Raw genomic sequence first — 22,422 nt, 5'->3', positions numbered from 1 at the left:
TACCTGGAAGCTGCAGTACATACTTGTAAGGTTCCAGCAAAATTCTTTCAGATACCTCTTTTGAATTTGCCATTTTTCGTCAGTCCCTGGGAAAAAAACAGGACAATTTAGCCTAAAATAAATATGGGTCTAGAAAAGTAATAAAACAGTAAGCTTTTTGGACATATTTTTCATTGTAATTTACTTAAACTGAGGGGCCTGCAAGCGGACACCCTAAATATTCTGCCAAATATCAGACAGGTTAAAAAATACTGTCAGATGAGGAATGAATTGGCTCTGTGCAAGTGGGGCCAAATCAGTGTAAGGCCAACTTTACGTCAGAAAACCCTGTCCTACTGGCAAAAAAATAAAGCATAACTGCCCAATGTTCCTAGTACCTATGCTCCATTATATCCATACATCCTTTCATTGATTTAATTTTATTGATCTGAAAAGGGACCAACCAAATCAATATTTGGGACATAACGTACCCTAGAATTTGATATGGGATTTGGCAAGGATTCAGATGCAGCCAAATTCAAGTGCCTGACAGAACCGAATCCTTAAAGCCACATGACTTTTCATTACATGAACAAATAAATTGTGAATTTTTTTTTCTGTGTGCATTGGCAAAACAAGCCTTCTACCACATTTCATGAAATTTGGTAACTGGAACCCACAACTTCAGTAAAGTATAAGATGTAATTGTGCTTTGAGTTATCTTTCATGCACTTTAATGTAGATAATGGGTTGAAAGATGTCGCAAAATACCATAGAAATAGTTTCTTATGCTCAGGGCTTCAGGCCAGGGGGGGAGGAGGGATGCAAATTAGGGGGTTGAATTCTCCTTTAAGGGCATACATCTAATGTTTAGCAACTATATTGTTAAAGGAGAATTCAACCCCCTAATTTGCATCCCCCTACCCATGCGCCGAATGTCACAAAATTTTCGAAAAAAATTTGGAAATATCGTGACTTTTGGCGCATGCGCAGTAGCTCCGCAACGGAAGATTCCTCCACCTGCGCATGCGCCCGAAAATGCTGATCACTTCAGGAAGAAGACCGAAGGAGACAAGATGGCTGTTGTGAACTCTGCTGGACAGGACCTGCAAGGAGGGCAAGTAGAAAGTTAGGGGCATTTGCCCAGGTTGCCAGGTAGGCCAGGGGGGAGGAGGGCCTATTTAGGGTAGGGTGGGATGCAAATTAGGGGTCTGAATTCTCCTTTAAGAGTCATTCTATTCCCTTCTGAAAACTGACATGTGCCCTATTTTATCTTGCTTATCCTGTACTTTGTCTGTGTCTGGCATACAATATAATGTTAGGATCTCTTAGACTGTTACCAAACATTGTGCCGTTTTTGTGACTGTTCCGCCTTAATTCATGCACTCACTATACTGTTTCTTAAAGGAACAGTAACACCAAAAAGTTAAAGTGTTTTAAAGGAATGGCAATATAATGTATTGTTGCCCTGCATTGGTAAAATGGGCGTGTTTGCTTCAGAAACAAAACTATAGTATATAAACCAGTTGCTATGTAGCCATGGGCCCAGCCATTCAAGCACAGGCTATACAGTGGACAATAGATACTTTCTGAATAATCCCATTGTATACTACAGATCAGATCTGTTATCTGCTGTGTATCATGTACCTTTTCTCCCTTTTCAGCTTTGAATGGCTGTCCCTATGGCTACACAGCAGCATGTTTATATAAACTAGAGTTGTGTTTCTGAAGCAAACACACCAGTTTTGCTAGTGCAGCACAACAGTACATTATATTTGCACTTTAAAACACTTTCATTTTTTAGTGTTACTGTTCCTTGAAGAACTGTGTTCTTGCCTCATGCTGCTTTGAAAACACACTCTTTAAATCCTATTTGCCAGGCCTACTTCAAAGCTGACACATCCTGTAAATTGGCAATCAACCAAATATGACTCACCAGAACAGCAATATTAAAATTGTAATGGAGTTAACATAAATGTAATATGCATTTCTGTGTGGTATTTCTGCACCTCACTTGAAAGTCAGTGTCTATTTAATTAAGTGCATTTAGAAAAATGTGTCTTTAGAATACTTTGGAAAGCAAACACATGCTATTACAGGTATGGGCTCCATTATCCTGAATCAGATTATCCAGAAAGCTCTAAATTACAGAAAGGCTGTCTCCCATAGACTCCACTTTATCCAAATAATACAAATTTTTTAAAAAAAAAAATTTCCTTTTTCTCTGTAGTATAATAAAACAGTACCTTGTACTTGATCCAAACTAAGATATAATTAATGCTTATTGGAAGCAAAACCAACCTATTGGGTCTGTTTAATGTTTACATGATTTTCTAGTAGAATGATTTTTCTAGGTATGAAGATTAAAATTATGGAAAGATCGGTTATACAGAAAATCCCAGGTCCCGAACATTCTGTATAACTAGTCCAATACCTGAACCGGACAATAACAATTCCAAGTCAGGCACTGCTATCTTGTTATATACTAAATATGTATACTGCATTATATATTAAAAGTAACCAAGAAAGCTGTACAGACACATAATTGTGCAGAGTGGTAAAGCAGAACATCTGTTTTTCCAAAGGATACTTTAAATTTATAAAAACAAAAAACCAAAATGAAAAATACAGTGTTGCCATTTTCTGCCACTGTATCACTTAAAATGTTTTTCTCAATGTTAAACTATTAAACTACCTATAGTATTTCATCATTAGCATAGACAAAAATTTAGGGAAACAACCCCCCCCCCCCAAAAAAAGACAAACCACTATATATATTCATATTTTATCGGAACTTTTGGAAAACCTTCATTCAGGGGCGTAACTATAGAGGAAGCAGACCCTGCGGCTGCAGGGGGCCCAGGAGGTATAGGGGCCCCATGAGGCCCTAATTCATATACAATTTCAATAAATATTGGAGAAACAAGTTAACCTCTAAACATTTTGGTGGCCTGAAAAATAATTTGCTGTGGGGCCCAGTAATATCTAGTTACGCCACTGCCTTCATTTAGTTGGTAGTTTCCCAATACAAAAATGTGTGTGTGCAAAACCCCACAAAATGCCCTTCACTCACAGGAGGTGGCTAGCAGATGTTAGAAAAGTGAAGGTTTGTAAGTGAACTAAAGATAATCGTTATAAAATGTTATAAATTCATTATTACATAACAAAGAAGTGATTGCGTGTGATGCCGTTCATTCAAGAGGTTCTATGGTTTGCAGTTAGCAGTGCTAGCAAATAATACAGACTGCAACTACACAGACTGGAAGGGTCAGTTTGGAAAAAATAAAGTAGCACAACATTGAAAGGAACAGTAACGTCAAAAAATAAAAGCGTTTTAAAGTAATGAAAATGTAATGCAGTGTTGCCCTGCACTGGTAAAACTGGTTTGTTTGCTTAAGAAACACTACTATTGTTTATATAAATAAGCTGCTGTGTAGCAATGGGGGCAGCCATTCAAAGGACAAAAGGCTCAGGTTATACAGCAGATAGCAAATAAGCTCTGTCTGACTAATGGTGTTATCTTTTATCCATTAGTTATCCTGTGCCATATAACCATTTTTCAATTTACACCATTGCTCCACAGCAGCTTGTTTACATGAAGTATAGTAGTGTTTCTGAAGCAAACAGATCAATTTTATCAGTGCAGGGCAACACTACATGATATTTTCATTAATTTAAAACACTTACATTTTCTGGTGTCACTGTTCCTTGAAAAAAACTCATTTTATACATACACTTAAACATGTAGAGCCACCTTTGACGATCTTTGGGAAGAATTGGGCAAAGTCATGCACAGGTCAGTTTACGTAACAGTGTAACCCACACCTCAGCATTAGACATAGAAAGGTCGCTCTCAATCGCCGACACACACCTTGTACTGTATCTCTAGACTTGTGACTTCCTATGTCTAATCTAGTCCTCTGTCAGGTGTCGGCAACAGCAGCAGTGCTTTCCCACACGGATCCTGTCAGCAAAAATAAACGTTCCTTTTTCCTTTAACGAAGTTCCACACCCATGTAGGAAACCGCCCGACCCACTCATTCGCATTCACAACCACAGTACGCATTAGTCCAAACCAAAAGCGCACGCGCACATGACAAGGTTCTATAAAAGTAGCTTTACCGCACCGACACTTTGCGTTGCCTTCTGGGATATGTAGTTTATTAACTGCGAGATTTGATACCTAAGAGGTGTCGCTTTACGGACCAAACTAAATCTCCCATCATCCCTCTCTCAAGGGAGAGAAGCGCTCTCTTGGATGCGCATGGAGCCAATTAGAAAGCAGAGGCGGTCTTTCTAACTAGAACGGCTACCCAATGAGAGAAAGCAGAGGGAGGATGATGCTGACAGTTAGTCCAGTCGGTGGGAGGAGCTAGCGGTCTGGATGACGGAACGGGCCGTTTGTCCGGTGGGGGTGCAGAGTGAATCTTCGGGAAGAAGCAGAACGAGCTGACAAACCTGCTTTGTCACCTTGCAGGTGCCCTGGCGTACGCCTTGGCACTGCTGGGGATACCAAGAAGCACTGGTGTCGTGGAGCAGGTGGGGGGAGGGAGGTGACTTGTTGTGTTGGGATAATGCTGCCGAGCAGCCGTCGCTGACTGAGGAGAAGGCGGCGGCTTAATCCGTGGAGAGATAAAGATACCCGGGTGTGAGCGCTTTTAAGGCGAATCAAAGGCTCTGCTGAAGAGAGGGAGACACATACCGCCGCACTGAGCATCTACTCATGTAAGAGTCGTTTCTTTCCGCTCTCTGTCTTCAATATTTGGAAAACACGCAACCCCCTGCCGGGATGGAAGGTACCCGGAGAAGCAGCGTTTGGAGGCTGCATGGCACAGGGGCTTTATGCTAAACTCGCTGCAGTTGCATTGGGTTTATGTTGTGTGGATTTTCAATAGTTTTATTCTTGGCTTTAATCCAAACATGCTCAGAGCTGCGAACCTCCAGCCGTTGTTTATTTAGAACGGGTAGCTCCTCTCCCCCTCCCCCCAAACCTTTGATCATCAAACAGAAGCGGCATGAGTAAGGTGAAATATATAGTTTCAGCCTCGCAGGTTTGGCATCCCTGCTTCAATCCCATGCCCTAGTGTCCTTCCTCTGGTATTGGTGCTGCTATTGGTGCTGTTCTTCGGTGCGTTTGCTTCCCTTTGTGCTTTTGCACTCGGTTACTGTATTTTCCTTCTCCCCGTCCTCATATGCCCCGAAAGGTGTACGTGTCCCGTATTGTCTCGTGCTGCACACGTTCCACTGCCTGCATTTTACATTGTTAGAGGGCGCTTAGTGCATCGGGCGGGGGTAGTGCATTTTGTTTGCAGTCTTGCAGCAACATCTCCAGTGCCCAGAACTCGACAAAATGCCGGCTCTTTGCTCTTTCAGCCGGGTACCAAGTAGCAGCCACATGGTGTATTAGATCACTCTTAGTATCCAGTTAGGAACACAATTGTCTGTTAACTAACTAGCTCAAAGTTGTAGTTTATGTACTTGTTCTTTCGGGCAGTTAACTGATAGAAGCCTAGTCTCCCGTTTGGCTGGTGTCGAATTACAGCTAGTATCTTGTCCAGCCCATGGACTTGCTGGGAAGTGTATTTAGCATATTGTAGCCTTGCATGGGTAGCCAGCATTGCGCTTTTCCTAGCTGTCAATGAGGCAGCCTCGTGCCCCATTAGCCGGGGAGGCCTCCTATAAATCTGCATTAACCTTGCATGTTGCTACTGTGCGCAAATATAGCGCCGTGTAACACGAGCACGCTCATAGATGTCAGTGCAGCTTCACTGCAGCCTTAGGGCAAAGTTACAGAATAAGGACGCTGCAGCTCGCGTTATATCATGATGCAGCCTAATGGTATGAGAGCGCTACAACATGGCAGAGCGATCTCAGTAACAGCGGACCTAAGAACTGGTGCTGCTTTTTGTCATGTGACTGGCATCTCCCGGCGCCGCGCTATGCAGCCAGTGGCAGGTGTCTGTTGCTCAGCCTTCTCCGCCCTTTGTTTTTCCCCAGTATTATTATAGTTGCTTCTTTTCTTGTTTTTGTGCTGATTTGCCACGGATGCATCTCGATTTTTACTGTTAACGCCCCAGGCTGCACTTAATTAATCGTGTTTTTGTAATCCTCCGCTGATTTTGTTCGTCTTCGCTTTATACTTGGCCTGGGTACAGAAATGGCGTCATTTGTTGAGTTTGCTTTATAATGTGGACGCATTTATCTACAGTACTAAACGATGAGGCTGTCGAAGCGTCGGTGTAGCAGCATCAGTACATAAACATTGATACAACGCCGATCAAGCTAAAATGCAGCTGCTACATCTTGGCTTCCCTGAGCTGGAGGGCAGCAACCTTCTTGTGCATAGTGTTGCTCTGTGTTTTCTTTGTTTAATGTGTTAACCGTTTGGATTTCGCACAGTATAGCTTTAAGCAGCTTTATGTCCTGTCCTCGTTTTTTCATTATGTGTGAACTATGTTGCTATATGCAGTCAGATTTGTTACTGTCAGTCTGGTTTATTGTTGTTAGCGTTTGTTTATCGCTATAATACTTCTGGGGGGAGAATAGATATTTGTTCTATATGATATGTACTTAAATATCGACGACCCTTTGAGTACTTGCTGAACAATAATATAAGACAATATAATGTCTTTGTCATTGTCAAAACATTACATTCTTTATTGTCAGATGTAGCAGTAGTGTCGGAGCTGCTGAAAATCAGTTTTGGCTGCCAGAACATTTTCAATATCCCTTGACTGGGGACAGAACTCTATTCTATTGCTTTATAATACACAAAAGCCATGAATATCCTGTAAATTATATCCTTATAAACGGTGAGTAGTGATGTCATCAGTTATAAACGGTGAGTAGTGATGTCATTTCTGTCACATGACTCACTAAAATTTGTGTATTATAATAAATAAAGTACCCCCAGTTGTAAAATATGAGGATATTAGAACTAATATAATATAATAACTATATAATATAACTATATAATATAATAACTAATAATATCCTTATATTTTACAAGAGGGGGTACTTTATTCACTATATAATGAATGGTAGCATAATATGCAACGTCCACGACTTGCAACAGTCTCTACTCCAATTATGTGATTAATAGTGATAGGAACAAGCATTCTAATGATGTCATAAACTACATATGAAATGGTTGAAGGTTCCAGCACTCCAGTCTTTAATCAGAACATATTATTTTGAATGTTTCCTTTTACTTAAATGATTTATTAATTTAATTATTAAAGCTCTACATCCAAAGGCCAAATCACTGCAGGCTGCATTCATCAGGATGTCATACAAAAGCAAACATTTAAAAAAATAGATCTCTGGTATGTGCAGTGCTTTTGGAATTTGTTTTATTTCCATACTTTACTAGAACTATACTATGTGTATAACCTACAAGTAGCCAAAAGAAAATTGAGAGCATAAATGAGAATTTTAAGTAGCCAGTATGTTCAGAATTGTTGTGAATAGGTTTTTATTTTACAATTTTGATATTCAGGACCAGTGTGCAGTTTTATGATAATGCGTATAACAAAAAACTTTCTCTATCTTGACTGCCATTAATTAACTTTGGATTCCAGAAATGAATGACAACTTTTTTTTTTCACTATACAAATATTAACATGTGATATCCCGGCACCGCTTTTGAGCAGATATCAAGAGCATTCTTCACACAGTCTGTTTCATTGTTCTTTCACACATAGCACCCCTGTTAACTAAAATGTATAGTGAAGTTTTATTTCTCTGCACAGGCTTCTGATCATTTACAGTGTTGTCCATACTGCTGCTTTGTTGTTGATTTTTAACATTTGGCCTCTTTTGCCGGTTAACTTCCCAGTGACATTAGTTTATGTTCCCTGCTGTTATTCCTAATGACAGGCCTATTGAAGAGCTACAGAAATAGGACTTTTACTTACATTGATGCTAAACTGCACAAGTGTCCAAATAGCAACTGAACACCTTTAAACAGGCGACTACAAGTTAGAAAATTAATACGAATATCTGGCTGCAATGGGTTATTGCATTGGTGCAATTAAACACCTGTGTTATTAAATCAGCCCCAAGGTTTTAGCAAGAAGCTATAGAAGATGGAAGTAAGCAGGTAGTAAGGGCTCCTTCAGGTTAGCTTTATATGTCAGAATGTAAATACAGGTATGGGACCTGTTATCCAGAATGCTCAGGGCCTGGGGTTTTCTGGATAAGGGATCTTTCTGTAGTTTGTATGTTTATACCTTAAGGGTAAGGCCAGACGAGGAGATTCGGGGAGATTTTGTCGCCTGGCGACTTATCGCCACGTCTTTTGCGCGACTATCTCCCCGACCTCCCTCAGCGTCTTTTCCCCATAGGCTACAGTGCAAAATCGCCTGCGCTAATGCACACGCGGCGATGCGTTTTCAATAGTCGCCCAAAGTGTGGGCGACTATTGAAAACGCATCGCCGCGTGTGCATTAGCGCAGGCGATTTTGCACTGTAGCCTATGGGGAAAAGACGCTGACGGAGTTCAGGGAGATAGTCGCGCAAAAGACGTGGCGATAAGTCGCCAGGCGACAAAATCTCCCCGAATCTCCTCGTCTGGCCTTACCCTAAAGGAGAAGGAAACCCTGTAGAAAAAAATCTGTACCCCCCACCCCACGTAGACCATCCTCCCCCTAGACTAACTGCCCCTCCCCTGGGAAAAGCCCCATACTTTATACTTACCCCTCGTCGCAGATTCTGGCAGGAGACTTCACGGCATCCGTCTTCCGGGTCAGCTGTAAGCTGACTGGGAGATCGGTATGTTGGCGCATACGCAGTTGGAGCAATTTGCCAGTTTTCGACAACTGTGCATGCGCCGAAATTGACGGAGATTTCCGATCTCCTAGTCAGTAGGGGGCAAGGTATGGGGCATTTCCCCCCCGGGGGGGGGCAGTTAGCCTGGGGTAGGAGGGAGGGGGTTTACGTGGGGTGGGGGTACGGGGTTTTTTATACAGGAATTCCTTCTCCTTTAAATATACTAGAAAATCATGTAAACATTACATAATGTTTATATTGCTTCCAATAAGGTTTCATTATATCTTATTTTGGATCAAGTACAAGCTACTGTTTTATTATTACAAAGAAAAAGGAAATAATTTTTAAAAATTTGTATTTTTTGGATAAAATCGAGTCAATGGGAGATGGCCTTTTCTGAGCTTTCTGGATAATGGGTTTCTGGATAACAGATCCCATACCTGTACTATGTTTTTGCTGTAAACAAGATCCAATAGAACTTTTATAGCATCTTTTCTACTTCAAATTAAGTTTGATATTAAATTGCACTTTGCTTCACTTTGTACTAGCAGGCCAAAAAAATCTGAAAATCTAATTTGGAATTTATGTGATTGCACAGGCTGGGCACTCATTTATCACTGTGTATATGATTCCACTGACAATAATGTTAATCAGTCTCACTGCTTTAAATATAAAATAAACATCTGATTTGAGTCAAAACACCTTGTGAATGCTAGAGTTTTGTATGAAAAGTAATTTTAAATGCACAGAGGGAAATTTAATAATTGCTATCCTCTCAGGTGAGCTGCAGTGATCAAAAGCAGCTAGCAAACCTGTAGGATCAAAGTATCAATTCACTGTGGTGGCATTTTTAAGGGAAGTAATTTTAAGGGAATAGTAATTTAGGTTGAAAAACTAACATCAAAATCAAACCTGCCTAACTTGATAGTTGATCCAGAGGACAGCTTAGTGTTTACAGGTGCGATATTGGTCTTTTGGCTGTGTAAAGGCTAAAAAGTCTAAAGCTGGATTTGGCTATTATCCAATGAATACACTTAATAAAGGGCTTCAAATTCAATGATGCAGTTATAATTGCAAAAAAAAAAAATCAAAACTAAAATCCCTCCCAGGTCTGCGTGGTGGTGTTCTCAAGTAAACACACAAAACTTGCCAAAGTTGTATTATAGTTGACCGACTGGGCCAGGTTACTCCAAAGTATATTATATTTACTTGATTCTCAGGAGTTACTGTGAATTGTGAAAATAGCAAACGAACTAGCAACAATTGTGTCCAAACTAGATTATTGTGTCACCATGCTCTACAGAAAAACAACCTAGTCCAATTTACTCCTTTCACTTCAGCTTCATAGAATATAGGTTATATATGCTACAGTGGATGGGGTAGAAATTTTTATTCCTAAACTCTCAGTTGAAATATGCATTTGAATTGAGTAGGAGAGAGCAAATGTACATTTGAATTGATGAGTATAGAGGGTTTTTAATAAATAGCTAGATCAGTTTTTAGAAGGTTTCAATGGTGGAAACCTATATTCCACAGTAATTGAGGAAATACATTGTGCTAATTATTATACCTAGATTTCTACTATTAACCTATTTGATAGCTGTGTATAAACACCTGTGATGTTTAATTTTGCCCATTTTATTAAATGACAAAAAAAAAAATGAAGTTAAGCTTCTCCTTAAGCTATCTTGTGGAAATTAAATACATTTGTAAATGTAATTAAAATTCAGTGTTGATAAAATCAAGATACTCTTCTCTGCCCCACTCAAAAATCTCTTCATGCAAGGTTTGCACCGGAGTCTTTGGGGCAGATTTACTAAGCTCGAGTGAATAGTTCTAATGCAAAAATATTCGAATTTCGAATTATTTTTTGGGTACTTCGACCATTGAATTGGTCAAATTCGATCAAATTTCGAACGATTTGAAGTAAAAATTGTTAGACTATTTGATAATCAAAGTACTGTCTCTTTAAAAAAAAAAACCTTCAACTTCATACTTCGCCACATTAAAGCTACCGAAGTGCAATGTTGGCCTATGGGGACCTTCCAGAGCACTTTTCTAAGTTTTTTTTGATCTAATAGAAATCATTCGATCGATTGCTCGTTTCGAAGGATTTTATCGTTCGATCAAATCCTTTTGCACAAAAATCCTTCGAATTAGAAGGATTTTAATTCGAGGGTCATATTCGAGGGTTTTTTAACCCTCGAAATTCGACTCTTAATAAATCTGCCCCTTTGTGTTTTATGATTCAGTAGTTCCTGTTGAAATCGCTGACATGTGAAAACTCTTTGGATCTTTAGTAAGAAGTAATGCAGTTGCACAAAAAAAGAGAGCCATTGCGGAAAGTTACATATTACAAGCGACAATACAGGGGGAATAAAACATTTTGACAAATAGTCATCCAATCCATTAAATGAAAAGTCTGTAACAATGGCTATCAATTCAGTGGGAAAAGAAATAAAAACTGAATAAAGTAAGCATTCAAAAAGCTGACAACTTGGGCTGTCATATTAAAAAGAACACATGGGGGTTATTTACTAAAATCCGAATCTTTCTCATATTATATTAAAAAAAAAAAAAAAAACATACCCAAACTCCGATGCTCGACCTTATTTATTAATAAAATAACCTGAATTAATTAGATCGTGGAAAAACTCAATAAAATCAAGAGAGCGTGAATCGCTCAAAAATTTTCAGGCCTATTTCCCCAAATCGTTTGAGTTTTTCCCAGAATGGTTTGATTTTTAGGCTAAACCCTCTGAAGACCACGATGACTTCAATTTGGTATAGGTGCCTCTCCCATTTACTTATGCAGGCCCTCTATAGGTCTGAGATGGCTGAGTTTCGGAGTGCCCCAAAAAGCCAACCTCAGAAAAGTCTACCCCCCGTAGTGTAGCAAGCCCTGCTTAAAGGGATCCTGTCATCGGAAAACATGTTTTTTTCAAACCGCACCAGTTAATAGTGCTACTCCAGCAGACTTCTGCACTGAAACCCATTTCTCAAAAGAGCAAACTGATTTTTTTTATATATTCAATTTTGAAATCTGACATGGGGCTATCTATCATGTTATCTTGTGTTAGGGAGCTGTTATCTGGTTACCTTCCCATGGTTTACCTTCCTTTTGTTTGGCTGCTGGGGGGGGGAGAAGGGAGGGGGTGATATCACTCCAACTTGCAGTCCAGCAGTAAAGAGTGATTGAAGTTTATCAGAGCACAAGTCACATGACTTGGGGCAGCTGGGAAATTGACAATATGTCTAGCCCCATGTAAGATTTCAAAATTGAATATTAAAAAATCTGTTTGCTCTTTTGAGAAATGGATTTCAGTGCAGAATTCTGCTGGAGCAGCACTATTAACTGATTCATTTTGAAATTTTTTTTTTTTTTTACCATGACAGTATCCCTTTAAGATGGGCATATACGGTAAGATTTTTCAACACATTTTTGTGCAATCTGACATTGGTCAGAAAATCAATTGGTCAGGCTAGAAAATTTTCATTGGTCACAGTGAAATGTATCCATTGTCCCAATTGTTTGCAGGGCCAAACAGGCAGCTACCTACAGTTTCCTAACTTCAACTAGACAAAATCACTTGAAATGGGTTTTGTAGATGGACAAATCGTGCATTTAAATGATCTCTTTAGGTCCTGCGATAATGAAAAGATCTTTTAAAAATCTGAAATCTATGTCCACCTTTAGACAACACAATTAATTGGCTAAAGGTATGTAAAATGGTATACTATGATATGTGGAGAGGAGGGACAATGCTAGTCTCAAAGGACATGTATGCTCAAGTTTCCAAATTCTAAGAATCTTGTTATGAGTGCCCAAAAATGCTAGTTAATTTTTCATTAATCATTTATTAGGGGATGTGAAGGAGCCCCACTTTATGGTTGCAGAGGGGGATGTGCTTTAATCATGTGTAGAAAAGTATAAAATAGGTAAACCCATTAGGGCTGAAATCCACAAAAGTTTATGACGGATGGTGTCGCCACGATAAAATGCAGGCGTCCAAATATAATAGGACTGATAGAAAAATCTCAGGTATGAACTACACACGACAAGACTGACGTAAGAAGAGGCAGCATTCACAACTGATAGTCGTGTCCTGTCAGATGGAATGTAGTTTATACCTGCAATTTTTCGATCAGACTCATATTTGGCTTGTCTCCTGTGTTTTATTGCGATGACACCATCTGTCAAAAAACTTTAGTGGAGTTCAGCCCTTAGGGTGTCAACTGCTTTTTGGATATCTGAACTCAAATCATGGCAGGTGTTTTAGTGGAATGAGAGTTAAATAAATTACCCTTCAGATTGGCTTTCTACCTAGACACCGTACCGTATATACTCGAGTATAAGCTGACCCGAGTATAAGCCGAGGTATCTACTTTTACCTACAAAAACTGGGAAACCTGATTGACTCGACTATAAGCCTAGGGTGCAGTTAAATTTTCCTAGGGGAGGATTTGGCAACAAAAGACAAAATCCTTTGTGTATATTTGTACAATAAGCAGGGTAGTTGTTTGTTAAAATAAAACCCTATGCAATCGTAGCATTACATATTGGCCCTGAACAGGTCATTAAGTGTATAAATAGTTGCTGAAATGGCTTGCATATGTCAGAGAATATTTGTAATTCTTTTGGATTGGGAGAGAGAGAGACCGGCATCCCGTAGTATATTACCGTAACTGTGCAACGAACCTGACAAGTGCGTTGGCAGCAATTCCTACACAATGCGCTGGACGTCAGTTGAGGGAGGCTGCTGATCATTCTCGCGAGGCCAGCGCGGGGGGGGGGGACAGGTGATCTTTTCCTTCATGATAGCCTGACCACCCAGGCCCCTTCAGCTAGGCAGGCCCTGTACCGGGCCCCTAAAACCAGACGGTTTTCTGGCTAATCCGGCCCTGGCTGCGGCCCAATTACAGGAGAGGTCGAGTAGGAGGGTCTATCGGAAGCATGTAATGCAGGGAAAATGGCTGCCGGCTGAACTAATCAATACAGCCAGGAACGAGGCAGCTGTGTGGGGCACAGGAGGATTTCTTCAGCGCAATTGATGCGGTTTGGGTGACTGACTCGAGTATAAGCCAAGGTAGACTTTTTCAGCACATTTTGGGTGCTGAAAAACTCGGCTTATACTCGAGTATATACGGTACTTCTAATAATATTAGAAATCTATTTAACACACATGCTAAATTCCCCTTAACACCTGCCATAATTTTGAGTTTAGATATCCAAAAAAGCTTTTGATACCATATCATGGAATAACCTATTGGATCTAATTGAATAAGGGAAGGTAAAAAGGTGTTTTATCCAGTAGCAAGAATTTACCCAAAGAAACAGAAATCTAAATTAATTGGCACAAATCATATTTGATGAAATAAGTTGACCAGGGCCGGAACTAGGGGTATGCACAAGAGGCACGTGCCTATGTCGCAAAGGTGAAGGGGGTGCCGGGCACGTACCTCTTCCATCCACTGCACTCTCCGGCTCCCCCTTGTACCTACAGCTTGTGAAATAGTGCATACACACCTGACTTCCGCATGCAATGCAGTGTGTGCACGAGGGAGAGGGCGAGGTGGCCAGCCAGTTTGTCTAGGGTGCTTGGTTCTGGCTCTGCCAATGGCTTGTATAGAGAAAGGAGCAGTCTTTTGATAAAGTTCTGTATACTATATTTATATCTAGTATAAGTAATTCAAAAACATCTGGACTTGCTTAGTAATCATTTAAGATGTTTCACTATTCATCCGAGCAGCTTCTGAGTAGCCACACTACTCTGTGAGCAATATATAAGAACCCTTAAAGGAAAACTATACCCCCCAAAAAATGTAGGTCTCTATAAAAAGATATTGCATAAAACAGCTCATATGTAAAATCCTGCTTCATGTAAATAAACCATTTTCATAATAATATACTTTTCTAGTAGTATGTGCCATTGGGTAATCATAAATAGAAAATTTGCCATTTTAAAAAATAAGGGCTGCCCCCTGGGATCGTAGGATTCACTGTACTCGCAAACATACCAACAAACCATACATGCTAGGTCACATGAGCCTATTAACAGATAGAGTTGTGTCTTTTGCTTCCACACTTCTTCCTGTTAGAGTTGAAGTATTTCTGGTCAGGTGATCTCTGAGACCATCACAAAATGGTGGCTCAAGGCAAGAGATGTAAAAGGGCAATATTTACTTAAATATATATTCCAGTTTGGTAAGATTCTTTAATATGCCACTTAATATGATATGAACTATCTGTCGCTTAAGTGTTCATTTTGGGGGTATAGTTTTCCTTTAAGAAAAGACCCAATGAGACATTACAAGAAAAAGGTGATATGTTCCCTACAACAACTTGAAAAGGAGAAAGCCATCAATCGAGTTTTATACCGCCGCCTGTATGGCAGAGAAGTCACACTATACTTATACAGGTTCTGTATGCTAGTTCTGAAATTCTGTCAATATTGCTTAAGGGTTATGACAGACTGGGTGCTTTATTGCCGTGGGAGAGGAGATTTTCTTTAGGCGATAAAGCTCCCCCATCTGTCAGGGCCCTAAGGCTGGGCATTAAAGTTACCAGTACCTGTCTTCATTTTATATGTTTAGCAAGTCCTTTTAATTCTATAGCTAACATTTGGTATAGAATTTCTGAATAACCCATCTAATAATTGTATCTTCAGAAAGCTTTAGAATTTCAGTTTTGTGATTTAAGGGGATCTAAACCCCAAAAATCTATTGAGGAAAACTATACCCCTTAAACAATGCAGGTCTCTATAAAAATATCTTGCATAAAACAGCTCATATGTAAAATCCTGCTTCATGTAAATAAACCATTTTCATTATAATATACTTTTTTAGTAGTATGTGCCATTGGGTAATCATAAAGAGAAAACTTCCATTTTATAAAAACAAGGGCCACCCCCTGGAATCGTACGATCCACTGTGCACACAAACTAACCAAACAAACCATACTTGTTCGGTCACATGAGCCAATTAACAAACTGTTCTGTCTTTTGCTTCCACACTTCTTGTTACAGTTAGAATTGTAGTATTTCTGGTCAGGTGATCTCTGAGGCAGGACAGAGACCATCACAAAATGGTGGCTCAATAATATCTGCACCTGAATTACTGAGCTACCAGACTGAAACACCAGAGACATTACACTTTAAAATTCAGTTTTGGAAAAACTACAAAAAATAAAAGATGGAAAGCAATTGAACAACCCCTTTAACTGAATCCAGTAAGTGCATAGACAGTTGCTGACATTCTGAGTTGTTGAGCCAAGTCTGCATAGCTGTAAAAAACTGCAAATATATCCGAAATCATACTCTTATTTTAGATCCCCTATAAATTGTCAATTTGACTGGTGGGGACAGGATGTGTTTTGTTAGATTGTTCTTAAAGTGAAAGTTGCTGTTCGTTTCAGTTTCTGAATTTATTTCCTTCTTTCACTGTGAGGCCAATTGGTTAAATGTTGGATGATTTACTGAGAGACCTATGAATGTGATCAATACTAAGAAGTTGTGATAGGTTTGGCATAAGGTGAGACAACCAAGCTTTAATTTGTATTCTGAAAATTCTGATATTTTCCCATTGAGATTGATTTTCATTGTCTTCTAATTTTAGTTGTGGAGAATTCAACCCGTAACATAAAAAAAAACCTACGTAGACCCCCCCCAGCCTACCTTGTACCCGGCAAATGCCCCTAACTTTTTACTTGCCCCTCGGTGCAGATTCTGTCCTTGGGAGTTTACGGCCGCCATCTTCTTTTCTTCGTTAAACTTCGGAAGCAAACCGTCGTTTTCGGTGCATGCACAATTGGAGTAATATTCTAGTCCCAAACAACTACCCTTGCGCCGAAAGTCGTAAAAATTTCCATTCAAATGCCTGATTTGCTGCTGTTATTTTACATTGCTCCCAGCAGAAATCACTGTTAAAAGGGGTGGTTCACCTTTAAGGTAACTTTTATTATGTTATAGAACAGCAAATTTTCCAGTCTCTTATTCAAATCAATGCATGGTTGCTAAGGTAATTTGGACCATAGTTACCAGATTGCTTACAATTCAAATTGAAGAGCTCGGAATAAACAGCTAAATAACTCAAAAACCACAAGTAATAAAAAATGAAAACAAATTTCAAATTGTCTCAGAATATCACTCTACATCATACTAAAAGTTATCTGAAAGATGAACAACCCCTGTAAGAAAAAACACACAAATTTTATGCAGTTTTATACAAGAAGAAGCCTGGCGATGTGTGGCGTATTCTTCCTCTGTTTTTTTACACAGCATAAAAAAATCTGACTGTTTTGCCAACCTTTTCAGAGTGTCTAATGTTAACGGACTACTGCCGCACAAATATGGCAGCCCCCTTATAGATTAACATGGGTGATCAGATAGATAATGTAAAAGCATTGGCAAATAATTTTATGGCAAAATTATAAATAGCATGCAATGACAATGTTATGATGTTAAAAATTAAAAAAAAAAGGTTTCATTTCTGGTGTCCGTATCTCTTGAAAGCCAGTTGGCACAAGGTGATGAAAAAGAGATTGCATTCCAGTCTTTTAAAATGTCCTATGCCCAGAGGTTTTCTGTGCTTGAATTCAATGTGAGTTCAAGGTGCAAATTATTATTCTGTATCTAGCGCTACCAACTCTTTACTATTTTAAGTTTAGTATGCATAGAAGGGCCAATACCAAGCAACTTTTCAATTGGTCTTTGATTTTTTTAAGTTTTTTTAATAATTGTTTAGATTATTTTGAATTCTTTGACTTTTTTTTTTCTTCTAACAACTTTCAAATGGGTGCCACTTAGCCTAGTAGCTAAAAACGATTGCTCTGTGAGGCTACAATTTTATTGTTATTGTTACTTTTTATTACTTATCTTTATAGTCAGTCCCTCACCTATTCATATACCAGTCTCTCATTCAAACCAACTCCTGGTTGCTAAGGTACTTTAAACCCTAGCAACCAGATAACTGCTGAAATTCCATACTGGTATGGTAACCAAGACAAAGAAAAAGTGAAATAAGTAAAAAAACACAAAATGGAAAAATATCTTAGAATATTAATCTCCATGTCATACTAAATATTAGGTGAACAACCCCTATAGCAAATTATTACCATGCTAGAACAACTATTACAGTAAAGAAAACAATAGTTCAGATCCTTTGACCCTGCATGAGATTTGCATCGGAGGGCAAGGATTGAATAGAATTTGGTGCTTTGTGCTGCTGCTGAGCAGTACTGAAGCTTATCGAAAAATGTGATTGGGACCAAATAAAGGCAACCTGTGGCAAAGGAGGCGCTGTAAGAGCTGCTGTAGAGTAAAAGGAGCTAAGGCTCTATGGTAGCCTACATTTTTTTGTACTGTTTTAATTGAAAGCTGTACTGCTGAAAATAAAAAGCAGAGAAAATCTTGTTTCAACTTGGTGTCCTTGTCTGCCTTCAGTCTACCACTGCTTGATCAAGACCCCACAGAATATGAATCTTATTAATTTCTTATGCCACATAAAGTTAAAGGGGATCCAAATCCAAAAAATTAATGGATGTAAACTTACTCAGGGCTCTTGTCTGAGTGCAATTTACATTATCTGTTTTTAGCAGTTTTTTAAGGTATTTAAAACCAATTTTGCTGTTGCGTTGAAGCCTGTCTAGCAGTATCCTACTAATATATCAAAAATAGAAATGAATGTTCATTGTAAAAATAGAGAGAATTTCTTTTATATTAATTATAAACAACAACAAAAAAAAGTTACTTTAATTATATGTATATGCAGTAATTAAACAGATGAATCTTATGCTAAATTAGGCTTATGCTAAATTACACCAGGGCAACATCCAGGGCTTTACTTTGATTTTCAGACTGACCAAATCTAATTTTGCTATTAGTAATTGCACTTGTGCAATTTAGCACTTGTGTTATTAAGTTTCTCATGTTTTGTTTGTAAAGGTTTGTGTCAGCTATCCACTATTTACCTGCCTAAAGCTGGCCATAGACGCAAAGATCTGATCGTACGAATCGAGGATTCGTACGATTTTCGAACCGTGTGTGGAGAGTCCCGACATTTTTCGTCCGGTGGAGATCGGTCGTTTGGACAGGTTAGAAAATTTCTGTCGGCTGCCGATAATATCTCTGCGTGTATTGCCGATCGTACGATTTTCAGTGGGAGACTGTCACTTTTTGGACATAGATATCGTACGATTGCTGTCAGGGGCAGAACATTGCTGATCTGTTCTTTAACTAATCTGACTGGTAAGGCTTGGATCTGAATGGTTAGTGGCGGGTCGGGAGATGGGAAAGTCCGATCGTACGATGATTCGTACGATCGGATCTTTGCATCAATGGCCAGCTTTAGGCTCCCTACATGCCATGCAATGGCAAAAACTTGGGGGGGGGGGGTTCAGCCCCTGCCAAAAAGGGCAAACAGCGCCTCTTCCCCTAACCCCCCCTCCCAACCAGCCCAACCAGCACCACCCGGGCCCACATTGCAACTCTACTTTATAGGTAAAAGAGGGGTTGGGAGGGGGACTATGATACAGCTGTATATGTAGTTACACAACTGAAACCATATGTTTGGGTATATGAATACTGTATGCAGTGTGAAATTGTTCAGAAGGTCTCTGCCATGTATATTTAAAGGGGTGGTTCACTTTTAAGTTAACTTTGAGTATGTTCTAGAATAGTCTATTCTAAGCAACATTTCAATTGGTCTTCATTAATTATTTTGTATAGTTTTTAAATTATTTGCCTTCTTCCTCTGACTCTTTCCAGCTTTCAAATGGAGGTCACTGACCCCACGTAATAAACAAATGCTCTGTAAGGCTACAAATTGTGTTATTGCAATTTTTTATTCCTCATCTTTCTATCCAGACCCTCGCCTATTCATATTCCAGTCTCTTATCAAATCAATGCATGGTTGCTATGGTAATTTGGACCCTAGCAACAAGATGGCTAAAATTGCAAACTGGAGAGCTGCTGAATAAAAAGCTAAATAACTCAAAAACCACAAATAATAAAAAATTAAAACCAATTGCAAATTGTCTCGGAATATCCCTCTCCCTCTCTACATCATACAATAAGTTAATTTAAAGGTGAACAACACCTTCAATATATTTTGCAGTTTTGGCCAAGAACATGTGGGTGGCATTGAAAAATAACACGTTTGAGATGATTTTTGGAAATTTTGTTGAAATGACTTAATTATAAAATAATTGTGGTTGTGTTTAGTAGTAAAAAGACGTGTATATTTTTTTAAATTCTTTATTATCTTTATAGTATTAAAATATATTCTTCTCAAACGTCTCATTACTGCAATGGGTACCAAACTGTGGGCCAGGCCCCACTGGGGTGCTTTTAACAGTGGCAGGGATGGATTGCAGCCTGAAGCCAGTTAGGGGTAGAGTGCCCATTTGCTATTTTTAAATACATCTGAAAGCCCATCTTGAAGCTCTGCTAGGATAAGATTTTGGGTGACTTTGCATTTGATATACTAAATGTTTCTCAAACCATGACTGACTACTACAAACAATCGTCACCTTCCCTGAAGCCTTAGGTGGAGCTTGAATTGAAACATTTTTCAGTCATTTATCAGTTGTTGTCTCAGTGAGTTATGGGACCAAGGGCGTGTGAGAGATTTGATTGCAGATGTATTATCCATTGGTGTTTGGGATTGCACATATGAATGGAAGAAAACATGAGAGAGAAATCCTGTACACGATACAGTTAATATCTGTGTAGCAGTTCTAGCGTTAATATGCTCAAAAGTTGGTGAATGAGAAATCTGACCCCTAGGGGCAGATTTATCAAGGGTTGAATTTCGAAGTTGAAAATACTTCGAAATTCGACCATCAAACTTAAATACTTCGAATTTGAATATCGAATTTGAAGTTTTTTCAAAGAATTTGGCGATCGATCGAATTCGAAGGATTTTAATTCGATGTGTAAAGACTTGGAAAAAGTTTGTAGAAGGTCCCCATAGGCTAATTTAGCAATTCGGCAGGTTTAATTTGGCGAAGTATTGAAGTCAAAGTTTTTTTAAAGAGACAGTACTTCGATTATCGAATATTCTAACTATTTTTACTACGAATCGAATTCGAAGTTGTAGTATCCTATTCGATGGTTGAAGTATCCAAAAAATTACTTCGAATTTCGAACTATGAAAATTCCCTCGAATTCACTTCGTCCCTTGATAAATCTGCCCCCTAGTGTTATTTGACATTTGTATTGGTATGTGTATAAACAAAAGACACTACTTTGCAAAGAAAAGTCTATTGGCAATAGTTTATTTGTAATGCACTATGCAATGTTCTGAAATCATTAAGAAGTTATGTTTTGGAATTTACCACGTGCTTTGACATACTAAACTTATTTTTGGTGAGGTGCTTTTAAAAATCTTCTTTTGTACTATTTTGGGTGAGTTCTATCAAGTGGGCATGGTATAGTCCCCTTTATTGCACCTCCTGTCTGCACAGAGTTGTTTATAGGATGATCCTTGAGTCACATACCACAGAATCTAAAAGCACCAATTCTCGATTAACACACATTTAATGTTTTGAGCTGCCCCTCTGAAGGGTTGTCAATAGTCTGACATTTTATTTATAATAAAGAAATGTGTTCTGCATATTTAACTGAATCTGTGCAACTTCCTGTGCTCGATTGAAAGTAGTGAACAGTGGCCAGCCATTTAGTTAGCTTCAGGTGTATTACTGACCCTGAGGGCCTATCGGTGTGCTGCTGTAGCACGATCAGCACAGCTCATCGGCATTAATGAAGCTTTGGTTGCACATGCAATCATCAAATCTTGCCTTTGCTTCTATGAAGAACTTTTTGGACTTAAATAAAGCAATTGTCTGTACTTTGTTAGGAACCTTGAAAGTTGCAGTTATAATTCATGAAAACCCATGTTCCTTTATGCACAAAATCCTGCTAACAGCTCAACCTGAAATGCAACTTTCATAATCCTTCTACTGTAAATACAAAGTCTCTTGGTGGAGGTTCTTGATAGAATCTTGATATCCTATTAAAGCAATACTGAAATGTACCTATGGTAGGAACTTCCCATTGACTGATAATTTTTTTTACACCTTTATTAATGCTCAGCCCAGCTTTACCTACAGGTCTGATCTTCACAGGAGCTCTCTAGAAAACGAAAGAAACACTGCTTGAAGTTAGTTTAGGTCAGAGAAATGGTTATCTATAAGCAGTGGCATAACTACACCCCTATTTATTTACGGTTTGCATTATTTACTGTAGCTTTTTATTCAGCAGCTCTCCAGTTTGCAATTTCAGCAGTCTGGTTGCTAGTGTCCAAACTACCCTAGCAACTATGAATTAATTTGAATGAAAGATTCAAATATGAATTGCAGAGAGCCTGAATAAAATTTTTTTTTTTATCTACTATATATCCATTTGGGGGTCTCTGTGCGCCACATAGTTTGGTATATCTATGCATATTGGGCATCAAAGTGTTCAGTAGACCCCTGGCGTTCATATTTAGGATGTTTTATGCTGATAAGTTACGAAATGTGGGGCATATAATGGGGTAAAATTCAAGCTTTGTGACGATTTTCAGAAATTTGATAAAAACCGTTACGTTCAGCATTGCTTTGCAGTTTGGCAGTTTGCAGTAGGAACACATATTTACCCATATTGGATTCGTCAGAATGTGTACTTTCTGAAAATA

The 22,422-nt window shown here is 38.9% G+C and overlaps 2 protein-coding genes across 9 annotated transcripts in view; one reads left to right on the top strand and one right to left on the bottom strand.

The window, feature by feature from the left end:
- The window catches only part of ggps1.L (geranylgeranyl diphosphate synthase 1 L homeolog), a 38,598-nt gene extending 34,498 nt beyond the window's left edge, over positions 1-4,100 (bottom strand). For 2 of the 6 annotated variants that reach the window (XM_018261552.2, XM_018261556.2), the window contains exons 1-2: positions 3,805-4,100; positions 4-86 (exon numbers count right to left, since the gene is read on the bottom strand). In XM_018261552.2, the coding sequence (XP_018117041.1) occupies positions 4-73 (70 nt within the window). In that variant the 5' untranslated portion in view covers positions 74-86; positions 3,805-4,100. Of the gene's footprint in view, positions 1-3; positions 87-3,713 lie in introns of all 6 variants that reach the window. The other 4 variants (XM_018261554.2, XM_018261555.2, NM_001097944.1 and 1 more) reach the window with 4 other exon arrangements.
- Positions 4,101-4,383: 283 nt separating this feature from the next.
- Positions 4,384-22,422, top strand: part of arid4b.L (AT-rich interaction domain 4B L homeolog) — a 94,730-nt gene continuing 76,691 nt past the window's right edge. Inside the window, exon 1 of one of the 3 annotated variants that reach the window (XM_018263111.2) lies at positions 4,384-4,704. The gene's annotated coding sequence lies outside the window, so the exon portion shown is untranslated. The remainder of the gene's footprint in view (positions 4,705-22,422) is intronic. The other 2 variants (XM_018263110.2, XM_018263112.2) reach the window with 2 other exon arrangements.

The sequence above is a fragment of the Xenopus laevis genome, chromosome 5L, assembly GCF_017654675.1.
Source record: "Xenopus laevis strain J_2021 chromosome 5L, Xenopus_laevis_v10.1, whole genome shotgun sequence".
In the NCBI taxonomy this organism is placed as follows: domain Eukaryota; kingdom Metazoa; phylum Chordata; class Amphibia; order Anura; family Pipidae; genus Xenopus; species Xenopus laevis.
The sequence above is the reverse complement of the archived record's forward strand: the minus strand, read 5'-3'. Positions and strand labels throughout refer to the sequence as shown.